General features: G+C 45.6%; 1 protein-coding gene across 7 annotated transcripts in view; it reads right to left on the bottom strand.

The window, feature by feature from the left end:
• Positions 1 to 22,067, bottom strand: part of MDM4 (MDM4 regulator of p53) — a 373,509-nt gene that overhangs the window by 111,383 nt on the left and 240,059 nt on the right. For all 7 annotated transcript variants that reach the window (XM_078644640.1, XM_078644638.1, XM_078644641.1 and 4 more), the window contains one exon: positions 13,012 to 13,170. In XM_078644640.1, coding sequence (XP_078500766.1) covers positions 13,012 to 13,170 — 159 coding nt within the window. The remainder of the gene's footprint in view (positions 1 to 13,011; positions 13,171 to 22,067) is intronic.

A 22,067-nucleotide genomic window follows, 5' to 3' on the forward strand; every position in this document is an offset into this window, starting at 1 on the left:
CAGGCCCCGAGATCAGCAAGCTCTCGACTCAGGGGTCCAGAAAAATTTCTGTTGGTGGCAGCCATCGCTGCCACTCAGTCCGGTCATTAGAAGTTGGTCGAGTTTCAGGGGGCATCTCTAAAATGCCATCTGTCATGCATTTTACATTAAATCCCACACACTGGCATCAGTGTGGGTTTAACGTGCTGAGAAGTTTGATATCAAACTTCCCAGTTTTCAGTGTAGCCATTATGGTGCTGTGGAGTTTGTAATGACAAACTCCCAGCACCATATACTCTTAATGGCAGCACTGCACTTAAGGTGCCCAGAAATGGACTTGGACACTGTAGGGGTACAGGGCTCATGCACTTGTACCCTCACCACTGGCATAGGGCAGTGGTTTGTGGGCATGGCACACAGGGATGTGTGCCACGTCGACTCTTCACTTTGTTCTGCACCAAGACACGCAGCCTGCAAAGACAGTGTGTGAGTGTTGGGGTACAGGACCTCTAAGGGTGGCACAATAAGTGCTGCAGCCCTTAGCGGCCTTACCTGGTCACAGTGCCCTGGTTACCTGTGGTACCATTTACCAGGGGCTGATATTGGGTTTAGGCTTCAATGCAATTTTAGGAAAGGAACATAGGCCCTGAGTACCTGATTAGCAGGAGCCCAGGGCACACTCAGTCAAAACATCAGCAATTTAGCAAAAAGTGGGGGTATTCCATGCAGAAAGAGGGCACTTTCTCACAGGTCCTCTACGGCCAGTCACAAAATATAGTGACATCCTCCCTCAGGTTGTTTGGGTCTTGTGTGTGGGACTCAATTGGGTCCTGTTAGCCCCAGAATTACGGGCAGATTGGTCCGCAGTCTGGGTGTAGGGGGCCTCACAAATGGGTTCCCCGCAGGTTCATGTAGGTGGTGAAGCTCCTGAGCAAGCATGAAGCGCCTCAAAGAAACTAGCTGGGAGACGCCAACATCTCGCACACTAGGGTGGCGCTCCACGGTCCCTTGCAGATCTGCCTCTGCAGCTCTGGCCCAGCAGACGGGCCTCCGTGAGATCAGGGGCAGTGGTTTTAACATTTACGGACCCTCCAGCCTGGACACTATGTTATGTTATGTGCCTTTTATATAGCGCACGGCTACTCGATATGAGTGTCCCGGCGCTTTCCACCTGCAGCTAAGAGTAAAAATAACACAACACAGCAAAAATAAGAAAAAAAACAAAGAAGAAGAGCAAAAAAAGAATAAGCAGTAAAAACAAACTACAAATTAAAAAGCCAGGTCTTCAGGCTTTTCCTGAACTGGAGCAGACTGGCAGTGCTACGAGGCTCCCCTCCACACTAGTGGAGGGGAGCCTTGTGGGTTCATATTTGAGAGCCCCTGCGCCCCTCCAAGGCCTGCCGCCTCCCTGCAGAGCCCAGCAGGGTGTGGCGCTCAAGAAGTCATCTTCATTCACGGCCAGACCACGTCCCTCCTCAAAGTAGAAACAAACCAACCCGCTTGAAAATCAATAAAAAAATGTTTAAAGGTATGCCCTAACAAACCCCTGGTGTTATTCTTCATCGGCCATCCTACCATGCCACTGCATTCTCTAGTGGGGGGGTCGGCTTCACCAATGAGATAATTGGGAGCCTATATAGATACAATCCCACTAAGCCTCATTAATGAGATACCTCCATTTGATTACGAGGGTGACCGAGTGAAATTTTTTTTTTAAACAAAACTCATAATTGAACGTTGCCTAGAAGCCATCATCACTCCTGCATCTATTAGGTCAAGTTTCAGCCAATTGGCCCACATGGTCAGTGACTTTCTTCAACACCAGGCATCCCAATTTACAAAATTTTTATATCACACATCTTACAATTCAAGCAGGTACACATACACACCATACACTTGGTACAAGTCATTCTCCCACAAACTGAAGCTGCGCTTAGTTAACGTGTATTTGAAGAGATCCTGCAGACACGTGAACATAAACAGAAAAGCAATTGACAGTGAAAATATAAAGATTTTAAAAAAACACACCAGGAGGAATATCTCCTTGAGAAACGCTGAAATCAACTGATTGTGAGAGGTAGAGCCACACACTAGGATGAGGTCTAATGCACTCCAATATAAAATGTGAAACACTGAGAAAAAATAGTGATCACTCCAATATGCACTACAACATAGTGTCTGGAATATGTGAACAGTGGTCTCATACATGCATGCAAATCCTGTCTAACACTGGCTCGCCTACATACCCTGTAGTAAACTAGGGAATACCTCATGATGAGGTAAACGAGGGAGGCCTTCTAGTCCCACACAAAGTGAGAGAAATAAGGAAAAATATTACCATGGGCATTTCCACCATGTTTGTGTGACTACCTGATGCATTATAGGAGTCTCATATTTATACTAATTTCTTCAAAGGTTATACCCCGCAGATTCACCAATAACGGCACCTAGTACCCTCCCGATGATGCGGGCCATCGAGGGACGTCGAACTACAAGGAAGCAGGGTGTATGTCGTGGGCATGTGTACCACGTGGTCACGTTAAAGGCGAGCACGCTAGCCTGCATGGAATCCCATGGCTTCTGAGAGGTAAAGTCGGCACTGTCCCAACGGAATCGAATGACAAACAGAACGATATGCTGTTGACAACTGGGCATACTGGTTTTGACTCGTTTAACAAACGTACAGAGGTTGATACATAGAAAAAAAGCCTATTTGTATGAAAAAATATTTATATCATTGTGAAACTGTAGGAAACTGGGTCTTGGTTGTAGTTCTCCTCCACTTTTTGCGTAGCATTTGATGCAACTTTGACTGAAGTGTACTGGGTTCCAGCTAAGCATGTCCCCAGTACCAGTGTTCTTTCAAAAACAACTGTACAATTGTTTCCCCCAATTAGCTAGGCCTTTAGAAACCCTCTGTTCGTCCCTAGTAAATGGTACTCTGTACCTATGGCCTGAGCTACTAAAAACGGCTCCTAAGGGTTGCAGCACGAATAGTTCCACCCTAAGGGATCCCTCACCAAGCACAAGCAAGACTGACATTGCAGGCTGCGTGTCTTGGTGCAGCCAAAAGAACACGACATGTCACACATCCCTGCATGTAATATTTGTAAGTCACCCCTATAGCAGGCCCAACAACCCTAAAGCAGGGTGCTAAATATTACATGTGACGGCATACCTGCATGAGCAGATATGCCCGTACTGGTCAGTCCTAAGTTACCAGGGAAGCCATTTTAAAACATGCTGGACACCTGGGAAAACGAGTTCCCCACCTCCATGATGGCTTCACTGAAAATAGGGATGTTTGGTATCCAACATCTCGTATTGGTAAACCTACACCGATGCCAGTTTTAGATTTGCCAATGCATGCCCCCAGAGGGCACCTTAGAGGTGCCCCTTGAAAACTTACCAGCCTCTGGTGTCCTTGCTGACTAGTTCTGCAAGCCTGCCACCTGAGACTATGTTCTGACCTCCTAGGGTGAGCAAGATTTTGCTCTCAGGAGACCCATACTAAAAGTCTGTATGGGAAGAGGATGTAACACTCCTCCCACAGGATGACCTGATTAGCTTCCTTGGGCCGGAGAGCTTCAAAGAAGCTGCCACCTTTGGAATGCGAATCTGGCTCCCCTCACAGAAGAGAAAGCACCTCCTCCCCCTGTTCATAGCTCCTTGGCACCTGGACAGGCAGGAAAATTAGCTAGTCAGTTAGATGTGCCACCTCCAGGTTACTATCACCCCTAAGGGGAGAGGTGTGGCGCCGCGGCCAGGGCGACTGACGCTGGAATCTGGGGACCACGGTTCGATCCCCGGCTCCGGCAGCAGGTTAGCCCAGCACCATGTGACTCTGGGCAATAGCTCGCTTAATCTTACGACGGCCCCCAGCGCCTAGAGACCCTTACGGGTGATTGTGCGCTTTACAAATGTGGACTTTACTTTAAGGTGGGCTACTGTGAGGTGGACACTATTTTTCAGAAGTAGTCATCTTTGTGATGACATACTTAGGAATGTTGGGACAGAGTTATGCCCACTTACCATAGGAAGTGGTCATATAGGGGGCGTAGTGGCCTCAAGGGTCAGTAGCCCATTGCCCACTACCTTAACTCCCCTAAAGTCAGTATATAGGGGAGCACCTGGCACCAGAAAAGGAGATCCTGACAACCTAAGACAGAAGACACTGAAAGCAGAGGAGAGAAGAGCAGCAGCAGTTGACCTGGTATTAATCCTGCTGGCCTGTTTGTGTCCCTCGTTGACAAGTGCACCAAAGTCGACCTGTTCTGCAGCTGTCGACTCCAGAAACCTGGGAGGACCGTCTGTCCTCGAAAAAAACTCAAGACCTCCTGTGAACAGCGGACCTGTTTCAAAGAAACTCCAAAAAGAGAAGACAGAGGCCTCAGGAACCGCCAAACCCGACACCCAAAGCCCCAACTGCACCAGTCGCCTGCTGACCTGAGTTGAAGTGGGCCACTGGTGTCAACAAGGTCCCCCAGCCCTCCAGAGTTAGAGTCCATCATGGTTTCACCCCTTCTGGACTCGCCGACGTTCACCTGCAGCCTCTGCATGCAAGTCCCCTCACACACGATAACTCTGGTAAGGAAAAAGATGACGCCCATGGACACCCTTGCACTAGTCGCCCCTGGGCATTGGAGAAGACCAAAGATGCCCCCAACCCCCGAGCATCACAAGGACGGAGCCCACTTGCTAGTTCAGCCCAACTGGTCTCCTGGCCAGAACCTGCAGCCTCTTTCCAGAGACTGATATCCATTAAAATAGATTGGGCTACTGACGCTGTTTTGCACCATGCACCCGGCAGCCCCCATGCCACTGTTTGTGTACTGCTGGTCCTGCTTGGACCTTGCCCACCACTCACTTTAACTACTCGAGCTTGGTCTTGTACGGAGTTGTACTATACCTGTTTGCATAACTTGTTTTTTCTTCCAGAGGATACATTACAGAACACAGAAATTGCACAGTGTCCACTTTTTTAAAGAGAAAATAATTTATATTTAAAACCATACTTAACTGATTGATTTTTCTCTGATGCCTAAACATAAAGATACTTTCAAATATAAATTGGTGTGGATCTCCTTCTTAAGTTGTGAGTGTTATTTATTGATCATTGTATGTATTTGCAAATGTCTTGCACTCCTGTGTTAAGCCTTAGGCTGCTCAATCACACTACCCCCAAATAGAGAAAGTGTCTCTTTTTAAAAAGGGGCTGAAGTCCCATCTTTTTACTAGCGCTGTGTGATCCCTCCCTGCTTGTGATGTATGTTGAGTCAAAGCACCAGGATATCCTTTGGGTGACAGCATGCGCTATATAAGTATGTTTTACATTACATTACTGGGTGGATAGGAATTTGTAAGTAGGCGTACTTGAGATAGAGTGCCACCATGCATGCCCGATGCAGAGCAGCAGGATTAAATGTTGCAGAATTCATATCTTTTAAGTGTTCTGTTGAATGGCCTAAGAACTAATATTGGCCTGAGTGTTCGGTCCATTTTGGGAATTAGGAGGACTATTAAATAAACACCTTGTCCTCTTTGGTGTGGTAAAATGGCTCCAACTGCTTTCTTTAGAAGCAATACCTTAATCGCTTCTTGCAGCAGCCTTTGATGTTCTAGGCTAATGCTGTGCCAGTAAGGAGGCAGGTTTGGCAGCGTGGTACGAAAACTGAAGCATCCTTGGGCAACAATGGGTAACACCCACTTGTGTGAGGATAGTTTTTCCCACTGGGGAAGAAATAACGGTATTTCTCCCTGGCAAGTGTTGTGTGATTAAGGAGAATGGAAGGTAAGTCACTACATTGAGGCAGCAGCGCTTGCCTTGGGCTTCTTTGACTTTACTGTACTCCTTGATCCTGAATCCTCATTTATGATAGGTCTAGGAACTTGGACCTTCCTGAAAGGTCTGTTGCTGTTGAAAAGCATGGCGCTGCAGTGTGGCTGTGACCTTTGATCTTCTACTCACCTATTGCCAAGAAAAACCAGACCTGCTTGTCTGAGTTTGGAATAACCCCAACAGCCTTGGCTGAGTGTGTTCTTTTTGAGTTTTTCCAGCATCGTGTCCTTGTGTGGTTCAAACAGGTGTTCTCTGTCAAGAGGTAAATTTAGCAGCTGCTGCTGCACTTCAGGGCAAAACCTGAGGTAGGCATGCCTTCTGATAAGGACTCTGGGTTTGTGTTCCTGGCCACAGTATTGGCTGCGTCCAAAGCACATCGGATGGGTCATTGGAGAGCACTGCCCTTAATTTTTACACCAATTCCTTACCCCTTTTTTGGTAGACTTCTGGGAGCTTTTTGACTAGCTGTTCCATTTGTTCCCAGTCATCTCTGGGCAATAGGCCAACTATTAATGCACCATTGAACTGTTGCACTAACAGCTACCCTCTTACCAGCTGCATTAATCTTCTGGTTTTCTTTGTCCAATAAGGAGTCATCCCCAGTGAACAGGTCAGAGGCCTTCTTTCTGGCTGTATAAACCAAAAGGGAATCTGGAAGTACACGGTCCCTAATGCATAAATTATATTCTAGTGATGCCTTTTAATTCTCCACTCTGTGTGACAGCTCAATGTTTCACTGGGTCCATAAAGTTTTCAGATGCGTGCTTCATCGTACTTTTAAGCATGGGAGGAAACTGAACTGAGCATTGTGTCTTTGAGAGAATTTCTACTAGGAAGTAGTCTTCCTTCTCGACCACATGTAGTTTAACTTAGGGGTGGTCAGCTACCCTTCATATGAATGCATGGTATGCGGCAGGGCCATCTGGTGGGGAACGTTTTATTGGGCAGGGTTTCCAAAGATGGGCCCTCATGGTGGTCAAATATATAGTTGTCCTAGGGTCTCTATTGTCCGAAGGGATGAACTCTTCATATGGATCAGTAATGTCTAAAACATGCTTCATGTCAGTCTGTATGCAGTGAATGTGCTGGTGAGTGAGCGTAAGCTGGTCACTGAGGCAGTGGCAGGTGGCTTGGGTCTCTAGCTGCATCACCCCTTGGTATAGTGAAAGATCTGAGCTCATAAAAGTGAGCTTTCTATTCTCCAAGACTGCTTTTCCTTCTGGTGTCTGTTGAGGGAAAGGGAAGATATGCAAGTAAGTATCCTATGACCGGATCAATGTACATTATTTTCTGTTCATCAGACTGCTGTTCTTAACTCATTAGGTGTTGATGCCCATTGCAAAGTAGAATTTGGTATCAAAATCTGTTTCCATAGAGGCGTTTCGGGATCTCTGAGCCAAGTCGTCATCTTTAGGGTTCAAGGCTAAACAAGCTGGTGCAGAGGCCTATCCGGAGCAGAGATTATTTTGTAGCAGTCTCAGTGGTTGGTGCAAACTGTAAAGGCCTTTTCAATGCAATCTCAGGATGCTATTCCTGATGCGGATATTTGGTCGGGAGTCAAGATGGTCTAGGTTGGCAAGATCTTAAAATGGAGTGAGCAGCTTAGGTACAATCCGAGTCTTGGTTGTGGGGCCCCGCAGATAGTTGTTCCCGATGTCCAAGTCTCCTGAAGACACATTCTTGACTCCCAACCCATCTGTCCTCCCAGGACAGCAGATGAGCTTCCAGTCTCTCGGTCAGAGTATGTTTTCCCAATGTCTTATACGTCCACCTTGGTCACTAGCTAAGGAGAACTTTATTGCTGAATCTTGTAGAGCAGCCAATCTACATTACCTTTCGTAATGGATGATTTTATATTTAAAGGCCCAACAGGCTGAACAGCTGAAATACTTGTGATCCCTTGGTAGGCAACAGGTACACACCATATGCATGTTTGAACAGGGGGAAACTTGCTATTTCATTTAGGACACAACTGGAATGGTGTGTTGTCCATTACCCAATCCTCCCCCAAAGTAATTCTCATATGAACTTGAATGGAAAAACTCCAGTCCATATTTATGGCGAACAGATGAAGGGTAGTACAGTCTTTATGAATCCACTAGTAAGCCATTACGGCCCTTGCAGTCAAACAACAGTTCTGCAAAATCACATCTGAACAAAGATATGAGGGAAGGGGGGAGAAGAAAAAAAACACAATCTAAGGAGCAGTCTTTGTCCTTGTGCATTGTGGGTTTCAAAAAGGTTTCACTAGTCTCCTCAAACCCGAAAACTCTACTTTGAAGCAGAAAACAAACGTGTAACATCCACATCCATTACTACAGCAATACATGCTTCAAGCAGTCATGTTACTTACATGTTTATGTCAGTGTTTTATCTTTAAGACGGTAGAGAGTGATTTACTGCCTCATACAGAGTTTCTAACTCCTACCATCGCCACAGGCAAGTCTTCACTGTTCGTCCTAGCTATCTGTAGATTTATTGCCCACACGAAGTTACTTGTTCACCAGATTAGGATGCAATAATTTATGTGGTCCTGGCACAACAGTAGTAAACTAAATAAAAGACGGAGGATACTGCCTAGTAGCTACGGACTATCCCAAAACCCCAATTTACCGCCTCAGATAATCTGCAATAAGGGGTTCATCGAGTTCAAAGCCAGGTAGCAGTCACTGGTCAGTGTCTATGCATCAATGTATGGCAGGAATGTTGGTGATGGGCTGCTGCTCTGTGCTGCTGTAAAGGAAAAGGAAGTTTGAGTGGGTCTCTGTGCTACAAGAATTGCCCATAGTCAGGGATTTAGGTACAATGCAGAATATTTGTTGTTCAAATCTCATCCTCCACAAAATCCTTCCTTGTTGGTAGAGGCTTTTTAGAAGTCATTTTGACAGTGTGGGCTGAGCCATATACACATTTTATTGGCTCTTTCGGGCCATCTTACAAAGACAACTCGTTTTTCAAAGATTCTTCTTTGGAAAGCAGATAAAAGAAATCTTTAACAGTTATTGTACTGTGAGATGGAATGGCAGCCCTCTGAGACTGCCTTGCAGGATCATCACAGTTTTCTTATGAAGCCTAGTTGCCTGCACTCCGCTTTGAATTTTCTATCAAATGAGAAGTCATTCTTTAACTAGCTTGAAAACTTTAAGACGTTTCCTACCCTCACAGTAGTTTGCATGACAACCAAGTTCCTGATCTCCAACTTGACATGGTTTTTAGATTTGTGTGAGGAAGATTAAACAATTAAGTTTATTAGGAAACCTAGTTTATTTCTATGTAACTGGTGGGATGACTGTTTAAGGCCTGGCTTGGTAAGGGACTTCCATGTTTTTAGGTTTCTCCTGCACAGCTCTTGCTTTATATCCTTCCTCATCTTTTTCCTGGCTTCTCATTGATTCCTGTGCATGCCACTTACCTTTCCTCTATTTCTATTGGCTGTAACATTTACCTGCATTTGTCAATGCTGGTTCCGCATCTGCTGCTTTCATCAGTGTCCCGCCACTAAAATACTTTCTAAATCTGCTTTGGTGGAACTATATTTTCATAAAGTTTTGCCTTTTACTCTTGCAGCATATTTATATTACAATTTATCACCCAGAGAGATTACGTGATTTGCATATAATCACAGCTCTTTACTTCTCCCAGACGATGATTGATGAAAACAGCTCTTTATTCATTAAATAGGTGAAACCGATGCATTACCAATGTTTGTTCCTCTAGTGACAATAATCATGTTAACCGAATAAAGTCAAATTGAATTGAGTTGAATGTGAACTCACTGGAGTTGCTCCATACTATTTGGTTGATATCGGAACTATACAATATCTTGCCCATCAGGGGTAGGGAAGGAATGCAAAATACACCCCTTTTAGTTTTTGATGACCGTGGCCACTGCCCTCTCAATCCAAGCTATGTGGTGGCTTACCGTTGGGGTTGCATGATTGTAGGCAACTGTACAGGTCTTTTTACCCATACTGTTCCAGGGTGACTAGTTACTGCCTCTTCTCAGTAAGGTTTTGCTAACTGTGGTCCTTTGCCTTCATCACGTCAAGGACACATGAAGGACAAGTTACTTACCTTAGGTAACGCTTTATGTGGTAGAGACATATCAGGCCGCAGATTCCTTACTTTTGAACTTCCCAGGCGTCAGACTGGATCCGCAGGATTTATCTGGAGCAGCACCCCTGCGTGCTGGTAGGTGGTGTTGGTCAACTCCACATGATGTTGTCCCAGTCATCTGATGTCTGACAAAAAGTCGAAAAAGAAATCTGTCAAAAAATGACGGAGTAGGCTTTCTAACGGATCTGTGCTGGTTGGCGCGGAAAGAAAAGAACTTCCATCAGTGCACTGAGGCGGCACCTATATAAATGACGCAGATGTCATGATGACTGAGACGATGCCTATAACGTTACACTGAGTTGACTGACGCCGCCTACTGATGCGCAGGGGTACGGCTTAAGAAAAATCTCCTGGATCCAGTCTGATGCCTGGGAAGGTCAAAGGTAAGGAAACTGTGGCTAGATGAATGTATGTTTGGGTTTGTGGAATGGTAGGATCTCCTCAGACCATGTGCATGGCACATACTACAACAGTTCCTCTTGTGTAAGCTGGCTGCATCTATCTCAGACCTATCAGCCTGCACACAAGCCATTCCCATCCGCCATGGGCAGCGGAAGGTTACTACTCCATTCACTTGGTTGGTAGTATTTTCCTGCCAAGTAAAATCCACCTGTCACCCATTTGCTTAGCTGCAGCGGTCACCATTAGCAATGAGTGCACCTATATAGTAGTGTCGGAGCCCATCACATTGCATCTAGAAACAGTCAGAAATAGATGGGTCAAAATATTTGGCCAGCAACAAAAATTCTGCTACTCCAAGATTGGTTTATTACAAGTACTTTAAACAAGACAGTCTGGTTGCCTCTAAATTCCTGTTTAATGCAGCAGACAGGTACAGGATCCATCAACCAATCCATCAGTTTGTTCACCCGTGTATAGTTTTGACACTGAGGAGGACGGCACAACACGGTAGGAGAAAGACAAGACCAGAAGCAGAACTCTCCATCTAGAGAGGGCCTTAGTCTAGGGAGCATATGAGACACATTGGTGCTAGAACCTTTTGTTTTGTATTTCATTTATATAGCACTTTATAGTAGATGAGGTGCTGTAGAACATTTGCGGGCTGACAGCACACCATGAGACTGCGAGGAATGGGACAATATATGTCATGGAGTTAGGACTAGCATAGTGCTTATCTGGGTTTTTTACTGCTAGTGTTTGTATGGATGTATAGAAGTGTGTGGAAAAAGGTTTTGGAGTCGTGTATGGCAAAGACGGCTCACACCATATTGTAAACAAGCATGTAACTTCCCCTACATATCGGTGTAAGAGAAAAGTGTAGACAGATGGAGAGCTTACATGCCTGCATGAGTAGCTGCACTGTATCTGCCAGTATGAGCAGAGTTGTTCCACCAGAATACCAGAACACAGATGTCTTGGCAGACAGAGACCCTCCAAGAGATATGAGGCTGCCACAGTGCAGTTCTTCCTGGAGGAATCAACAGCCGAGGAAGAACAGCATCACATTCTAGGAGCTGCAACACTGTTGCGCACATGTGCAAGTCTAAACAATAAACCAATTTCATTTTTGGAATGGCGATTCACTGGCTGTTTGGAGATAGACCAGCCTCCATAATTATTTTTAGACGGTATGCTTCTCAGGTATTGACTCTTAAAGTCTGTCAGGACCAACTAACAAAAGACCAGCTTTTGTTTGGTCCTGTGACCCCGAGGTGTTGTCACTCTGCCAGAAAAGCTTGACCATGACCCATGGAATACAAGAGACAGGCCCCTAAAGAATAAGGTACTCTTACACTATTGTATTAAGTACTGCCCAACTAGATTTGTTTCTTTTAATAACTAAAATCAGTTTGAAGCAAAAAGGCTGCACACCTAAGTGTTCATTGTAAATAGTTTATTCTGAATTTGCGTGTGGTCCCTGGGTGTGTCCTCTGATCAGCTGACACAACATATACTTTTAATAACTACAAATTGGGTCCGCTCCTAATGTGGCTGTTGAGCTTTAGTGTCTGTCTCCGTAATAGCACACATTAGGGACCAGGTACACTCCTGCCTAAGCCACCAGATAACAGAGGGAGCACCAATGACTTGACTGGTAGTTTCCTAGCTGCTTGATTGCTCGATTTGTGGATTGCTTTTAGTGGGAGCAACATATTAACTACCATTCATACTGGTAAAGTGCATGTTCAGCCTTGGGTTCTATTGCCAATGAAAAAGGGGATTTATTCTGGCCCTAGTTTTGGTATGGGGCCCAAGGGTGACCCAAGACGAGATTTTGGTCCAAATGGCCTGCACCTGCATCCTCTGCACACATTTCCAATCACCTTGTCACTTCAGTCATTGCAAAAGACTGAAGATCTGAGCGCCCTCAAAGATCCCAAACAAATTCTTTCAGGACAATAATGACCATATTGCCAATGCTCGTAGAAATCTAGTCCCTTTAGCTAAGAAGCTATCCTAACGTTTGTAGTCTTAACTCCAGAACTATGAACTACCTCACTTTTTGGACATACCAGTTTTGGTTTTTGCTTCTTCCCAACTGTTTAATAAAGTAATTTTCCTTTATAAAGAAGACGATTTGACATTACTGAATGTTACCTACTGTGATGTATCCTGTCTTAGTTTTTAAGCCCTAAAACTCAATGTATGCTGCTGTTGCTCAAATTTACAAGCTCAAAAGGAGGCCCTTCAATAGCAACGATTACCAGTACACATAGGCTACTCTGCACAAAATTCACTAACTTGCTCAGTACACTAAGAAGCCTCAAAATAATCAGTCCTGTAGACAAGTTTATGCAGTGCGCGTGAACGAAAGAATGCAACGCATATCTCTTTAATGAGCCAGGCCCTCATCTCAGACTTATTCACTTGTAACATCTACCTTTCTCCCTTAAATAACAGTTACCACTGCCACTTTGTAAAAAACATGCTAAAGGGTGAGGCAAAACGTACAAGAAAAGGGCCAAGACCAGCAGTGTGTTGGGAAATAAAGTACTAACCTGATGCTGGTTTATTTAAGAACATTAAGATGTTTCCAGGTCCAGCATTAGGTGATGGCTCTTCTTTAAAAGTTGTACAAGTGAAATAGCTAAAGTAAGATTTGCATTTGAACTTGCCTCTTTGCCAGTGCCCTTTTCCTCTTCACCAATATCATCCTCATCAATGCCATGATCTCGTGTCTCCAGTTTCACCTCCAAGTTACTTTGTTCGGCCCCAGCTTCATTGAGGAACCACAAGTCATCAGTGGTGTCAGAGACAACAGCAGTGTCTATATCCTAAAGACAGCAGAGAAGAATAACGGTCTCAGATAAATCTGTAAAGTAATTAAGACAAAAGCACTGGGCCACATCCCTGGTAAATGCAGTTCAATCTTACACTGTCCCTGAGGCAGCCCCATCAGCATGGGAAGTAACATCAAAGGATCTCCCATTATCCAAATACACAGGAAGTGATAACTGAATTTCCCATCATCCATGTGGACAGGAAGTGACATTACTGGTTTCCCTGCCAAACCGGTCTTTATTTTACCCATCAGTACAGGAAAAGACATCATAGAACTCTGTACTCCTCCCCCTCTCAGGACCTACTTAATGGCAGATGCAACATCATGCACAGCTGGTGCGCCAAAAGCAAGCAGTCGGCGCCTGGCACGTGCCCAGCGCCAGCAACCCAGGTCCGATTACAGCCCACCAATACTCTGCAGCACTCATTAGGTCACTAGATCTTGGATGTCATTCCCCTAGCTGCAGTTGTGCCTCAAGTCAAGTCAAAACCACTTTATTCGATTAGTTAAAATCATAAAAGTATTCTAGACATGTTAAACAGTTAATACATATTAAAATCAATTAATGCCGAATTAAACATAGCACAGGATAAAAGACAGGTAAAAAAAGGTAATTACAAATTCGTTTCAATTTGCGCTCAACTGTACAATAGGCAAGAATTAATTAACTTTCAGCATTAGAGATCCAATCTTAACCGTAGTCTTTTACTTCTTACAGATGCAGCCAGGAAACTGGCAATACAGAACATAATTACAGGTGAATCCAACATCTGTAAATATAGCAATGCAGGCTTGTACTGCGTAAAACTCAACTCCTTCAGTAATGGTTTTAAGTATCGCAACCGCGGTTCACCATAAAATGAGCAAAAAAACAAGAAGTGCGCATTGTCCTGGGTGGAAAAACCATCACATTTACAGGTGGACGACTCCTCTAGCCTACACCAATCTTTCTCGTCCCACAGGACCATGTACATTTGGTTAAAACGGAACTTGGTTAGTAGCCACCTATGAAAAAAATTTGTGACCACTGACAAGTAAGGAGCCAGCTCAAAAGATGTAGTTATCAGTACGTGGGCCCTCACAGAGGATTTGCGTAGCTCCACCGTTTCTCGCTCGGCCACCCTGAGCCTAGTAAAATTGGTCTTCACCCACATTAGATCTGCTTTACATAGGGATTCTGGGCTGTTAAAGATCTCGGGACGTCCCAGCTTTGTGGCCAAGGACTCCACATAAGACAGCCATTGGATATCCCTCCTGCGGTCTAAATTAAGACAATCTTTTATGATCTTGTGGTTAAGGCTAAGGTTCGGATTTAGCCAGAGCCTGATCCACATCAGAAGTGGGGCTAGATTTATTATGTCAAGAATGTAACCAAGACCTAGTTCAAGGTATAGGGAATAGGTAGCAGTAGACTGAGGTAAACCCAGCACCAATCGAAGGAATTTATTTTCCTCAATTTGAATACGGTCTGATTTTATATATCCCCAAATTGCAGCCCCGTATCTGGCAATAGCGGCAGTCTTGGCTTTGTAAATAGCCAAGATAGCCTCGATGGGTTTTCCCCCTAATCTCTTTGCGAACCCCAGAATTGCAGAGGATGAACTTCTCACCGCGTTTGCTTTAGATGTCAACTGCGGTGACCAAGTACCCCTTTGATCGAAGATAACACCCAAGTAGGTGAAAACCTTAACACTCGTAATAACCTCGCCATCACAATAAAAGGTTTTTTCTTTATTTTTAGAGGAGCCTACTGACATTGTGTGGGATTTACTACTATTAATCACCAAGTCAAGACTGGAAATAAAATTTCCAAATGAATCGAGTAACTTTTGCAGGGCTATTGGGGTCCTGGCAATTAACACTGCATCATCGGCATAGAGGAGCACTGGAATTGGTGCACCCCCCATGCTTGGGATATCCTGCGTGACTGCCAATAGGTCATCCTCCAATGAATTCACATATAACGTGAATAACATTGGGGCCAGTATACAGCCCTGACGGACCCCTCTGGTTGATCTAAAACTTGCCGTACATTTCCCTTCTGTTGTCATTCTAATGCAGGCTCTCAGATCTTTATGGAGCTCTGCCAGGAAATGTACCAGGGAACTATCAAGACCCAACTTCAAAAGAATTGCCCACAGCCTAGATCTATTAACAAGATCAAAGGCTGTGGACAAGTCCATAAAGCCTAAAAATATCATTCCCCTTTTTGCCTTTGTATATTTGGAAATTATCAGGTGAAGATTGAGGCATTGGTCCTCTGTACTCCTCCCTGACCTAAATCCATATTGTGCCTCGGATAGAATATTGTTCCCTTTGGCCCAAGATGCTATTCTCGCCAGGACAACCTTCCCCAAAATTTTAATCGAGGAGTCCAGCAGAGATATAGGTCTATAGCATCTGGGATCTCCTCTCTGCCCTTTTTTGAATACTGGGATTATCGTAGCTGAGGACCAGGTGTACGGGAATCCTACTACTGCAGCTGCGTTAAAGACTTTAGTTAGGATATTAGCCCAATACAATGGGTTTGCCTTAAACATGTCCGCTGGGACCCCATCGGGACCCGGGGCCTTTCGTCCTGCAGTATCCTCCACTGCTCTTAACACTTCAGCTATATCAAAACTCACAGGCTCCATGGGGATATCAGACATCGGGGCTACAAAGGATTCCTGCTCCATGTTGCTGCCGTATATTTGTTCAAAATGGCTAAGCCAATCTACCTCAGAAATATTAAGTTCCAGCACAGTATTTTGGTCACCAGAGAACAGCGGAGTATTGACAATTGACCAGAATTTTGCACTGTTTTTTAAGGTGGCTTTATCCATTAATTCTACCCAGGCATCACACTTTATTTCATTTTTACGAGTTTTAATAGCCTTTGTATAGTCCTTTCTTAGTTGCACTACTAAAGCTTTATCCCTCGGGCGAGAATTGAGTGCTTTCTTCAGGAGGTTATGGGCTTTACTACAGTTGTTGTCAAACCAGCCCTTCGCCGGTTTACTTTTACCCCCCTGACCTTTAGCTGTTAGGTTTATAGCCACTGACCGACAGACACCTTCGAAGGAGGATATAACCTCCTCCCTCCTAGAGAGGGGATTAGCACAAACATTCAGATCGTCAACCGCCAAAGAAGTTATGTTTGAGAAAAAATCTTCAGGGACTACCTTTTCCCATTTAATTCTTCTCCCCTGATCCTTAACCTTTAGCGGCAATATAACCTGAGGGGTAACTGAAGATTTTAACTTCAACAAACCGTTTGCCAGCTCCATCCCCACGGGATTATGATCACTCAGTGGCATAGAAATAGCATTGTAAGAAAACACATACTTAAGAAGACCTAAAGATACGAAAATAAAGTCAATTATCGAATCACAAGCCCTTCCCGTGTATGTGGCAACCCGTGTCCTATTATCATAAAGCTCTGTTCGTTTTCCATTAATAGATTTTCAAGGACCACTCCCTTCTGGGTATGTTCTAAATGAGGGGGGGAAACACTATCAGGCCCATCAGCATCCGTTAGAGCACAATTTAAACATAAATGTACATTAAAATCACCCATCAAAATAAAATAACAGTAAGTGGTTTGCTTTTCCTTGTAAAGAATTAAAAAATCTGCTAACCATATTAGGTGCACAGTTTCAGGATAGCCATTCGGCACAGTTTCAGGATAGCCATTCGCACAGTTTCAGGATAGCCATTCTGCCTCACAAGATGGTAAGAGCCTTCCCCTGCACCCATCGCCGGTTTCCAGCAGCCACACTCCCACCCCCACCCCATGCAAATACTAACAACACCCTCAACAGTCCTTCCCAACACACACGCCACAGCAAACTCGCACGTCAACACCCACTCACATGCATTGTTTTCAACCTAGCCCCGGGACAACCTTGACAAGGACATGAACAACTGGATCAAGAACTGCGCAGACTCCCTCCCACTCAAACTCAACAAGCAGGCCAGCTGGTTCACAGAAGACCTCAGAGAAACCTAATGACACTGTAAACAGCTAGAAAAGAAATAGAGAACCAGCCACTACTCCAAGAAACAAGCATTTGCAATGCAATAGGTCTCGCATTTGCGAAAATTTGAACTATTGGCATTGTAAATGACAATGCTTTTAATTTATGCGTTTTGCAAACCTGCAAGAGGTGCGTAAACACACACTTTGTACATATAGTCGTTGCTTAGGAGAAGCTATGCTGGCAGTAACTACACCTCTTACTGCCAGCCTTGTTTCTCATAAGCAAGGACTATAAGTTTAAACACTATTTAAAACCGGCTGCTTCTAGGAAACGTGGTACTACAAGCAACCTCAAAGTACTCAAAGTCTAACAGATGAAAGGCTGAGGTCTGCCCTGTGCAGATTCAAACCACTCTCAGCCATACTCGGCATCTGGCATCTGTGTTGGCTTGCGCTGTTTCAAACCACTCTCAGACATACCCCGCATCTGACAGATGAAATGCTGGCTTGCTTGTGCGGTTTCAAACCACTCAGCATCCGAAAGATGAAATGCTGTCTCGGCTTGTGCTGTTTCAAACCACTCAGCATCTGACAAACAGCACAGGCAGAGACAGCATTTCATCTAACCACTCTCAGACATACTCCGCATCTGACAGATGAAATGCTGGCTCGGCTTGTGCTGTTTCAAACCGGTCAACTGCAGATACGGCAGAAATCTATACTATGCCGAAGTGCATAAGCCCGCAGAACTATAGTACCGGGCAACTTGGTTTCTCAGTAACCACGTGAACATCATTGAAATACTATTTACAATGCTGCTAGGGGATGGCACAGGCGATCTTCCTCGCGACACGCCGGGTCACGTGCAGGAGGAGTTCAAAACAAAATTTCCACACAGAGCACTTCGCAATTCTCAGAAGCATGTGCACAGTACTGTAATAAGAGCATTAAATACAATAAAAGCGGGCACAAGGGTGACATCCTCTGGACTGTGTATGTATACCAGAGATCAGTCATGCATGCATGGGACATACAGATATTTTCGGTGGGGCCAGCACGAGGCAGTGTCTTCTGAGCATGTATGTATTTTGTTACACGGCTGCCCTTGCACCAGAGTGCAGGCTTCAGTGGGCGCCCGCCTGACATGGACAGCAAAGCCATTGGCCAGCTGCCCCTGATGCCTAACAGGCCGGCAGGACCTCATTTACAGCCTCTCGGGAAAAAGATGACCTCTCCCGGCAAGGGCTGAATTGTTGAGCAACCGAATTATCGCCCTGCTTAGCTCTCGGAGCGGACAAATCATTTAAAACCAACAGAGTGCTGTGCAAAATTGATGCCCTGCTGCTGTCACTCGGGGAGCAGCAGCGGGGGCGTGGGAGTACACGCTGCCCGATTTGTTTTTATAGAAACGCAAAGGTCATCATTCTTGTTTTGATTTCAGCTGTCGCATCATAGTGCGGTGCAGAGGCTGCCGGAAGGCCCGGAAACTGCTTGAGGGGTTAGAAAGGCACATTCCGAGGAGCCGTGTGCGCATGTAAGAGCGCGCGGGCGGCACGTATGTATAAGATGATCCCTTAGACTGGAGCACTAGGGAACCGGGTGGGCGAGCCAACAAATTAACAGGGGGAGCCAGGCCAAATCTCTAGCTGGGTTATAAGTGCCCGTGCACAAGCCGAGTCATAACAAGGCGGAAGAGACGCGCCGAGACAACCTGCGCGTGCACAATCAGATGTCCGGGCAGGCACAGCAAAGAGGAGTCCGGATGGACGGGGAGGGAACACAAAAGCATTACTTTCAATGGAAAGCGAGGCTCGGTGGAGCTTCCACCCCACTTCCAAAGGTACCCGACAGAAAACCAATGACTACATCTCGCAAGGGAGCAGCGCATGCGCTGCAACGCAGGCGAGACCTAAAAAGCACTAGTGGACCGCATCAGAGTGCGATGTCTCTTATTTGTAGGAGATGGCGTCTAAGGAAGATCCAACAGCTGCAAGGAGATGTGGAAGAAAATCTTCTCGATCATTAAGGATTTTACTTGGACCTCAGCCACTGTCACCAACATCGCAGCTTCCCAACAACTCTGACAACCTATCCAACTTCTTCCACTGTCAAATCACAAACCTCTACAACAACTTTGCACACCAACCTAACTCTAGAAAACTCTGCTAACCTACCCACCATCAACTGAGACTGCCACCAGACTGCAGTTGTGTTGTTTCTGTTGAGATTTGTCCATTCAATCATGCGGCTAATTCACTTGGACCCCAACTGACCTATGCACCCACCACATCTACAACCTGGGAACATCAACAATCAGCACCACCCTGACCCACATACTCAACACCTCCATCAAGCCACTTTTCCCTGGTGAATGGAAATATGGAGATGTCAACACTCTTTCAAGAAGCCCACAGCCGACTTGAATTAACTGAGCAACTTCCGACCCATCTCCTTGCTTCCCTAACCAGCCAAAGTGATTGAGAAGGCCATCAAGAACAACCCAGATCAAACTTCACCATCTTCTAGACAACACTGTCAGGATTCGTAAAGAATCACAGCACCGAAACAGCACTTGTTGCAGCTACTGATGACATTTGAATGATCCTGGACAGAGGAAAAACAGCTGCCCTCATCCTGCTGGACCTCTGTTCCACACAGTCTCCAATAACACCCACATAAAACTCCACGAGATTGGCAAACAAGGATCTGCTCTCTAATGATCTGTTCTTCATGGAAGAACCCAAAGGGTCAGGCGGCCATCATTCACATCAGAGACCAAGAAACTGATGTGCCAACTCCCACAAGGATCGTCCCTCAGCCCCACCCTTTTTAATATGTACATGACCCTACTCACGAACATCAACCTATTGCAAGACATGCCAACCAGGTCCCCTGTGCCAGTGCTTCTTCCTTAAAACTGTTCCACGATTGGCCCTTCAGGCCCCACTCAAGTCCCTAGTAAATGGCCACTGAGTACCTAGGGCATTGGGACTGAAGAGGGTCCCCTGGAAACCCCCTCACCTATGCCATGCAGACTGCCACTGAAGCATGCATGCCATGGTGCAAACAAAATGACAAAGTCGAAAAGGCACACTAGCTGTGTGCCAGGCCAACGAGAACTTCTTATGGTATAGGTATGTCCCTCCTCTATCAGGCCTTACAGTCCTAAGGTAGGGTGCACTATATTACATGTGTGGACATACCTGCTTGAGCAGATATGGACCTACAATATTTAAATCTATTCTCAGATATTGTACGTGCCAGGGAAGCCATATACAGTACATGGGCTGGAAACCCCATAACTCGAGTTGCACAGCACCATGATGGCTTCTCTTAACACAGGAGTGTTTGGTACAAAACTACTCTCAATAAACCCACACTGATGCCAGTGTGTGTATTGACTCATGTACTCAATAGGGCAACTCAGAGGTGCCCCCTGAAAACTTACCAACCCCGGTGTGGTCACAGACTGTTTTAGGCAGCCTGCGACCACCAGACATGTTTCTGGACCCCTGCGTCGAAAGCCCCACTCTCTGGCACCAGTCACAAAGAACATCCTGGGCAGGGGTGTCACACCTCGTCCCCCAGGATGGGCAGAGTGCTCGAGACGGAAGCTTCAAAGGCCTGCCGCCTCTGTAACGCGATCCAAAGTCTATGCTGCTACAGAGAATGCAAGCCCCCGGTATAGATCCCCACTTTGGGTGGGAAAAAAAGGAAGAATAGGAGGTGTGCCCACTTCTGCCAACTTCACCCCTGAGGTGTAGGAGGCGAAGCACATCTTTCAGTCCCCGCCATCTTGAAGATAGTGGGACTCCTCCAATCAGGGATAGGTCTATGCCCTCTCCCACAGGAGGTGGTCATTTGCCCCGTCACTCCCTTAAAACCCCCTTAATCTAGTATTTAGGTGCCTCCCCCAGACCCTGACACTAGTTCCTGTTGACCTAAGAAAAAGGATGAAAAAGACGCTGAGCAGAGACTACTATTTACACCCACTGACTTGGCCCGAGCCCTACCGGCCTGTCTCCAGCCCTCGAAGATCCTGCAAAGAAACAATGCCTGTCCTGTAGTTAGCGACCTCTGCAAACCCTAGGAGGGCTGCCCTGCCTTCGATGAAGCCCAGAACTCTTGCGAACAGTGCCTCTCTACAAGAAAGCAACTAACAAGCATTTGCAATACAATAGGTCTTGCATTTGTCAGAGGTGGAGCTATTGGCATTGTAAATTACAATGTATTATCTATTTGTTATGGTTTGGAGTGTAGTGGATTTATGAACAGAGACCTAGCTGCAGCACTGTCTAGAGGACTAAGAATTAGAAATTACGACTGTGACCAGAGACGCAGCTGTAGCACTGTCCTGAGGACTTAGAATGAGGAATTACCGATGGGATCAGAGAAGCAGCTGCAGCACTACCTAGAGGAATAATTATGAGGAATTACCCAAGGGACCAGAAAAGCAGCTGCAGCACTGTGTAGAGGACTAAAAATGAGGAATTACCACTGGGACCAGAGTAACAGCTAGTAGCAATGTCTAGAGGACGGACTTCGAATGAGAAATTACCATTGGGACCAGAGAAGCAGCTAGAAGCAGTGTTGAGAGGACTATGAATGAGGAATTACAACTGGGACCAGAGACACAGATGCAGCACACCAGAAAGAGACGGTCTAGAAAAACAGAACGCCAAAAAACCCAAAATAAAACACAAATGTAATTATCTTCCTCTACGAGAGTACATATTACTCCTGTTCAGTCCTCGTTTATGTTGATACCTTAAGGCACTTCAACCTCCATCTCTCCTCCCTCCTCTCTCAAAGGGGGGGCCGCAGTAGATGGTGCTCCCTTCCAACGGCACCATCTACTGCGCCCCCCCCCAGGTACTATCTGCTCACCTCCCTTAACCCCTGTAAGAGCACCGTGTAGGACAGCTTCA

Source organism: Lissotriton helveticus, chromosome 5_1 (assembly GCF_964261635.1).
Source record: "Lissotriton helveticus chromosome 5_1, aLisHel1.1, whole genome shotgun sequence".
Classification (NCBI taxonomy): Eukaryota; Metazoa; Chordata; class Amphibia; order Caudata; family Salamandridae; genus Lissotriton; species Lissotriton helveticus.